We start from the raw sequence: 8410 nt of genomic DNA, 5'->3' as shown, positions 1-8410 counted from the left end.
CTCTACCTCTGATTAGCACAACAGTTAGTTATCTTCTACTACGTGAAATATTTGCTTATTCCAGGTTTGCTGCTGACTCTAAAAGGTACTCTTTCTGTGTTACTGCATAGGCAAAAGAAAAATATGAATTTCTAGCTAAGTAATTTGCTGCAAACCATTATTTTAACAAAATATGTTTTCTGTCTATAGACTCTACCATTTGATTGGTACTACAATAAACTGGACCAAAATAGGGGCTCAAATTTTCTGGAGGTTCTTTGCCAGGCAAAAAGTTGTTCACTCACCATGCTTTTTTTTTTTTTTTTGCATAATATTTACCTCAAGCTTGCTTCAGGCTAATGTCTCAATAATTTCCACTCCTTTCTCAGGTCCTTACCACAAAGGACTTGACTAATGATCCATAGACAAAATGAAGCATTTAAATTTATTCATTAATCATTCATCTCCAGCTCATTGAAAACTTTAAACTTCCACAAAATTAAGATAGAACATTGAGGAGTGATTGAGGGAGACAGCTTTCAGTGAGCTAAAAAAGATTGGTAAACACAAAAATAAAAGTACATTAGACAGAGTGTCTGAAAGTGTCACATGGGCATAGGTATTGTTACAGTTTACATAAACTTTAAGTACTGAATTGCAAAGCTTTTATTTGGGCCAACACGATGGGGAAATCTGGGGAAGCGTACAGTCACTGTCAACACTGCCAGTAATTATTCTCTCTTCCAATTAATGGTGACATAGATTAATTATCAGATGAGGCAAAGCCAATTGCAATCAGTCACCCAGAGCTGAAATTAGATCGTTCCTGACAGCAGCATGAAAGTCACCTGTTTCATTGTTATGGATTTGCTGTAAGTAAGAGAACGGCAAGGCATGCTGGGAGGTGAGTGAGTTTTTCGTCCATGGAAGTGTGAAATGGCAAACAGGTGAATGTCCAATTACACTGTTATCTGAACTGTGTGACTTTTCTTGTCTTTTACTTCAGCATCCAAGAGACACTGGTTGTTTGCATTGTCGTCTTTAGTAGATGAGCCATCTGTCAAGGAATGCAAGAAGGCAGTGATGTGCTGGATCGTTTTTGACAACTCCCCCTGTTTAGAATAGAAAAGTAAACAAAATCAATAAGTACTCATTACTTTAGAAAACAAAGCATTATTATGAAATCAAACATGTGGAAAAGTTACTAACAATAAAAACAACAATTTCATCTGCTGTTGTGGGTAGCACAGCACACATACACCTACAAAGAAAGATTTAGCCCTAAATCAACTTCTTTAAATCAGTCAAACTAGCTGCATAGACAAGAAACATTTGAAACAAAAACCCCTTTCCATCATATTTAATAGGCAATTTTCTCACATTAATCAATGTTGACAGGAGTTTATGATCAACTGAAGTCAATTTTAGTACTGGATCCTACAAACTGCTGGGCTCTTACATCCACATGAGTACAAGGAGCTGCTAGTGTGCAGCATTTTGCAGGATTGGGACTCTAATTTTGACTACTGCATGAAGAGCTATTATAACAATGAGTTAATATGATTTTCTTAATACTTTCTAATATCACTGCCCCCAGCTTTATTGCGCAGATATCGTCAACACTCCCACCACATATAATGAAGACAGTATCACCTTACCATGCCTTGATGTATCCACAGCTATTATAGTGGCTATTAATTAATTATAATTAATTATATTATATCCACAGCTATGATCAGGTTAAAAAAACCTTAATCCTACTATATTATGAAGAAAAGCAAAGCAAAATATTTTCTGCTGCTTCTACAACACTACAGGTTGAGGCTTTATGTCATGTCCGATTAGTCCCTTAAACAACAGACATGACAGACAGGGCCTTTCTGAGTGATGATTATGTCTCAGATGTTATAGTAAGATACAACACTAAAAGCCAAGTGTCTTCAACGCCCCCTACTATCCAGGCACTGCATGGAGTGTGTTAGCACTATTATGAAACTGAACGTAACCCTTCTGCCAGGTGGAGCCAGCAGCAACCATGGCCAGGTTCAATATCTAGGGTTCCTTTCCATCGATACAACACAGAACCGGCTTGAGCCCCACCCAATAACCTGGGAAAATTACACATCACCCCCTTGGTGCCTCTAAGAGGCAATACTTCCACACTAGCAAGCACAGAGTCCAAGTGTAGAAAAGAAACTTTTAATAAAAGGAGGGAAGTAACTCTGAGTTAATTTGGGAAAACACTGTGAACAGGGTTCATAAACATAAACCATGAGTAAAAGACTCACCCCCAAGTAGGTTGGGCAGTGTCCTTTTCCCCTCAGGGTCTTAAGTCCAGCAAACCAAAAGTACCTTTCACATGCCCTACCCTTCTTTGCACCCCACTCACAGTTGCTGTCCTTGGTCAGTGCAGACACAGAGTTCTGCAGAGTTCACCTCCCACCCTGGGTGTGGGGTAAAGAGGCATCTTACTCGCTCCACGGGCCACTCAACGGCCACCTGCTCACCACTCTTGTCGCACTCCTCCACCAGCCGAATATGGGTATCTGTACACTGAAAAATATTTCTCCCAGAATACTCGAGCAATGGTGGTGGTCCTCTGGTCATGTGTGGGATATGCCTGTGCATACCATGTAAAATGGTCAGTTACTACTAAGATGTTCCCAACATTCTTCCTGTCCACTTCTAAAGACAAAAAATCAACGTATACCAGCTCCAAAGGTTTGCTGCTTGTGAAATTCTTCAGGTATGCTGCTCTAGTGGGCAGAGTTTTCCTTTGAACACACCGAGCGCATGTCTCACATTTCTTGCGTATGTCCTCAGCTATCCAGGGCGAGTAGAACCTACTATGAATAAGTTCCGGGGTTCTCTCCATTCCCAAATGTCCAAAACCATCAGGCAGGGCCCTCATGGCCAGGGCTCTGTACTCTTTTGGTAGTAATAGTTGTGTTTGCGGATTTTGTAAAGGATCTGCTGTGATCTGGTGCAGCACTCCCTGTATCAGTTTTAGTTTGCCATTCCCTCAATAGTTGTCTACCCTCGGGGATAGATGGAATAATTGCAACAGCATTTCGCCCCTCTCTTTTTGCAAGTTGTGTGTCATGAGTGTCAGTATCTTGCAGTTGGACTTTTTGCCAGTCAGCAGCATTGAGCATGGACAACGGAGACTGGTCCAACACAATATAATTCACAGAGGCAGATGGCACAATTTCAGGAGGCAGGCCCAGAGTTTCTGCAACACAACCATGAAGATTCTCATAGGCCCCTGACTCTTGATAACTTCCATTGCAAATAGCTCTCACTCCATCCATAGGAATCACAGCAATTTCTGATGGCTGCGGACGCTGTGACAATGCATCTGCATCTACATTACTTCTCCCTGATCGGTACTAAATGCTAAACTCGTAGCTAGCCAAACTGGCCACCCATCTCTGCCCTGTAGCATCCAACTTAGTACTTGTCAACAGGTAAGTTAGCGGATTGTTGTCTGTCCACACTTGAAACGTAGCTCCATACAAGTAGTCATGAAACTTCTCAGTGATGGCCCATTTCAAGGCCAAGAACTCCAGCTTGTGGATGGGGTACTGAGTTTCACTATCAGACAGCCCTTGGCGGGCAAAGGCCACAGATTTACATTTGCCCTCAACTTCCTGTTATAGGACCACTCCTAAACCCTCCAAACTGGCATCTGTATGTAGGATAAATGGCTTGCTTGGGTCAGCAAAGACTAGGACTGGAGCATAAGTTAGGGATTTAATGATTTCTCAAAAAGCCCTTCCACAGTTCTCGTCCCATCATGGTCCAAAGGGCTCTAAGGATTCATAGTGTCTCTGCTCAGGAGGCCTTAAGGACCTCCCCTTACTCTTGGTCTTATACTTGTTTTTGCTGGATGGGTAAGATCATTCAGAGGCCTTACAACGGTAGCATAATTCTTCACAAACCTACGATAGTAACCACTAAATCCAAGAAAAGCCTTAAGCTCTCTGTAATTACTTGGGTGTGGCCATGTAGTGAGTGCTTCTGTTTTATCTGGATCAGTACTCATGCCCTCTTGGGACATGATGTGACTCATGTACTTCACTGATGTTCTAAAGAACTGGCATTTATCAATGGAAAGCTTCAGTCCATAGGCCTCCAACCTATCAAGCACTTTAAGAAGTCTTTCTTCATGCTCCTCCCAAGTCCTTCCAAATACAATCAGGTCATCCAACTAAACCAAGACTTGTAGTAAGTTCATGTCTCCCACAACTTTCTCCATAAGACGTTGAAATGTGGCAAGTGCCCCAGAAATACCTTGAGTCATGCGTTCAAACTGATAAAACCCTAATGGACAGATGAAGGCTGTCTTCTCCTTATCTTCTACTCCCAGAGGGATCTGTTTATATCCACTTCAAAGATCCAATACTGAGAACCACTGGCTTCCCAGCAAACAGTCTAAGGCATCTTGTACTCGAGGCATGGTGTACTGTTCAACCACAGTATGGCTGTTTAGGGTGCGGTAGTCGATACACATCCAGATGTTTCCATTCTTTTTATGGACCACCACAATGGGTGAGGCATATGGGCTAAGGGACTTGGTAATGATGCCATTTGCAATCAGCTCCTGAAGATGTTGCACATCTTCCATCTCTGAGAGAGCAATCTTCCTAGATCTCTCCCTGAAGAGTCAAGAGTCATGTAGTGTGAGGACATTGTTTCATGCTCTCTGTGTATATAAATCTCCCCACTGCATTTTCCACTGAATGCATCCGATGAAGTGAGCTGTAGCTCACAAAAGCTTATGCGCAAATAAATTTGTTAGTCTCTAAGGTGCCACAAGTACTCCTTTTCTTTTTGCGGATACAGACTAACATGGCTGCTACTCTGAAATCTGTTAGGATATAGATATTCAGGCCTGTCTGTAAAGGCCTATATTCTAAGAATTTAGGTGTATTCTTATCACTTTGCTAGTTATAGAGGTATAAAAGAAAGAATCAAAATCACTGTAAGGGCCTTCTCTTACTGTGACAGTCTGAGGCCCTGTTTTAGGCTAAGATCTTTGGCTAAGCAGCAGAGGCAGCCATAAGCTGGGAAGCGACTGGTCACATCCTCACATTCCAAACTAATCACATTGAAATAAGGCAATCTGGGGCTGTTAGAAAGGTGATCTGCTCTATCACCTCCAGAGAAAGGGAAGAGCCTAGAGGATGTAAAAGGAAGTTTAGTTTGATAGTTTTCTGTTCAGTAAGGACTCACTTATCAATGGCTGGGATGTGAAATCCTCATTTCTGTGTTGTTCTATCATTGTAGTTCCCATTTCCCTATTGTTTGTCTGTATAATCTCTGTCTGGTTCTGTGATTGTTTCTGTCTGCTGTATAATTAAGTTTGCTGGGTGTAAACTAATTACAGTGGTGGGATATAATTGGTTAAATAATCATGTTACAATATGTTAGGATTGGTTAGTTAAATTTCAGTAAAATGATTGGTTAAGGTATAGCTAAGCAGAACGCAAGTTTTACTATATAGTCTGCAGTCAGTCAGGAAGTAAGTGTGGGGGGGAATGAGAACAGAAAATGGGGGTGGGGAAATTGGAATCATGTTTTGGTAAGCAGGGAGAATGGGAACAGAGACATAGGTAAGGCTCTGTGGTGTCAGAGCTGGCAAGGGGGACACTAAGGAAGGAAACTGGAATCATGCTTGCTGGAAGTTCACCCCAATAAACATCGAATTGTTTACACCTTTGGACTTTGAGTATTGTTGCTCTCTGTTCATGCGAGAAGGACCAGGGAAGTAAGTGGGTGAAGTAATAAGCCCCGGACCAGGGAAGTAAGTAGGTGAAGGAATAAGCCCCTAACATGTAATCTGATGTTGTGCTCTACCCCTTTTGCACACCCCACGTCCCACTCATGCAGTGAGAATACCCTGAATATTTCACAAAGTTTCTTCCTCAGGCGATCCTTCCACTCCTTGGACAATGGTGAATCTCCAAAGTCAAACTGCAGGATCTATTGCCGGAATTTGAGTTTCACACTGGGGTCTTACAATGTTTTCAGGCTCAAAGAGGTCTGCTATCTTCTGCCTTTGTTTCACAACATTATCATGGCTTGTTTCATTAGTAATCTGTATAATCACCTTTTCCTGGGCTTCAGCAGGTAGGGTTATGACTCCACTGGGGACCAGCACTCCTTCAGGGAGCTCTCCTTCGGCCAGCTGCTCTACCATTGCTAATGCTCCTTTACTGCCTTTCAGCCACATACTCATGACAAGCACTTCTTGCTCCATCCTTGCAGGCACCACTAAGGGGGTCATTCCAGCGTACCTCAATGCCCTCATCGATAGCTCAGACGTCTCCTTTTTAGTGCTCTCAATTTTCCTACAGGCTTCAGCACAAAGCATATAGATCATCAGGGTGTTCAGGTATTGGTCCCCAGCCCATCGTCTGCAGTAATCCATGAGTACCTTGAAAAGACTGGAGTTGGTCCCTGTTAGCACATACACATCAGAGATTCCTTTACGGTTGGGGCATATTAAGGCAGCAGTGTCTACCTCTTCTCTTACTCCAGCAACCTCCTCTGGAAATTCCAGGTACACTATGACATACCCTTGGTAGGGGTATTCATCCATGCTGAGGCCACACAGACCAAGGTTGGTCAGTGGCTGTACAGGCAGGTGCCTAAGCATCCGTTGGTAGAATGACTGAAATATAATAGTCACTTGAGATCCTGTGTCAAGCACTGCTTTACATTCTGCCCCTTCAATCCTCACCGTGACCTCTGCTCGACGCCCTTTCAGTCCTGAGGAGATCCCAGCTGGACAGTCTTTTCCAGGGGAGCATTCAAATCCTCCAGGCCTGGGTGGCCCCCAGCCCAACCCTTCAGCAGTTCCTTGCCCCCTCCCAGCTGATCCTCAGCTTTCCATACACGAAGGAGGGATTTTCTTCATTACAACACTTGGCAGCACTGTGTCCAGCCTGACCACAGAAGAATTGCCCTTTCGCCCTTTGCTCAGGTGGGATGGTGGCTCTAAATGTTGATTTCTCCATTGCCACAGCCAGAGGCTCCTTAAGCTTGGAAGTCTTACTCTGGTCAATGGTCCTTTGCTGCTCATCTATATGTTCTGTTAGAACCTGCACTTGTTCGGCAAGTTCCTCTCTGGTGCTCACCATCAGTGCACTTGGTGTCCGCAGGGGTGCTATGCTGGCTGGCTCAGATGGTTGGGCTTCCCAAAACTCACTGGCAGCCTGCCTTTCTTCCTCCTCTCTGACCTCTTTTATCAGCTGGGAGGAACTCGGAGGATGTTCCTGTTGTTCTCTTAACCAGAGGGGAAGTAGAATCGGGTGCTGATATTGAGTTCTTCTTACAATTTGAGCCAGTCTGGTCTGATCCATCTGCTCAGCAGCTACTGCTCCCCTCTTGACAGCTCCCTGAAGCAGCCTCTCCAGCCTCTGTACATAAGCTGAAAACTTCTTGCCCCTTTGCTGTTGGGAATTAAGGAACTTACAATAACTGTCCTTAGAGCCCTCTACGCTCCCAAAGGTGTGCTTGAGGGTCTCTAGGCAGTCCTTCACACTGACCCCAGGGTTAGTGAGCTTCAGGGTGCGAATCACATCTAATGCTGGGCCCCTGAGGCTCTCTACTAGACATCTTTGCTTCTCAGCATCTGATACAGCGCACTCCTGCAGCATTTCAGTGGTATGTTCTAACCAGGGTTCAAACTCCTCTTCTCCAGGTATTGGGATGGGACCCCCAGCAAATAACCTTGACTTACGATAAGAGCTTGACGTAGCACGGGACAACACAACCTTTTCCAATGTTTGCCCCAGTGCTTTTGCCCGATCATCGGCTGAGGCTGCAGCCCCTGAGCTAGAGGCTGCTGAGCCAGGGCCCAAAAACTTGACATATTAGCCATTATACAAACAGTGATTTCCTCAAAATATAAACACAATTATTTCCCAACTTGGTGAATCACTCAAGATGTGTTTGCGAGGGGTAGTGACCCAGTATCCCGGACGAGCCCCCAAATACATAACCCTTCTTCCAGGTGGAGCCAGAAGCAACCAGGGCCGGGTTCAATATCTAGGGGTTCCTTTCCATTTGTACAACACAGAACTGGCTCGAGCCCCCACCTGGGAAAATTACACACCACCTCTGCATTCAGTACTAACTTGCTTTGTTACCTAACATCAGCCAAGTTGATTACAATGAGCAAACCACCACTCTATCTGCTGAATATCTGAGCAAATCTAAGCAAAGAGGAGCAAACTGTATTTACACAACCACACCCAGATTCTCTCTCCCTCTCCGCTAGCTGTAAGGGAAGCATTCATTCAGACCCTGCTTACATTTAAATAAGAAAACAAATTTACTTATCTGTAATTCTTGTTCTCTGAGGACATGAGATAGGATTACAAGGTCCCTCTCCCACCACCATTAATATCTTCTGGTAAAGTGC

General features: G+C 43.9%; 1 protein-coding gene across 1 annotated transcript in view; it reads right to left on the bottom strand.

The window, feature by feature from the left end:
• Positions 1-410: 410 nt before the first annotated feature.
• Positions 411-8410, bottom strand: part of CCDC178 (coiled-coil domain containing 178) — a 357920-nt gene continuing 349920 nt past the window's right edge. Inside the window, 1 exon segment of the mRNA XM_073331282.1 lies at positions 411-1091. Within this exon segment, the coding sequence (XP_073187383.1) occupies positions 939-1091 (153 nt within the window). The 3' untranslated portion in view covers positions 411-938.

Source organism: Lepidochelys kempii, chromosome 2, assembly GCF_965140285.1.
Source record: "Lepidochelys kempii isolate rLepKem1 chromosome 2, rLepKem1.hap1, whole genome shotgun sequence".
Classification (NCBI taxonomy): domain Eukaryota; kingdom Metazoa; phylum Chordata; order Testudines; family Cheloniidae; genus Lepidochelys; species Lepidochelys kempii.
Note: the sequence above shows the minus strand (reverse complement) of the source record. Positions and strands in the feature narration are given on the sequence as shown.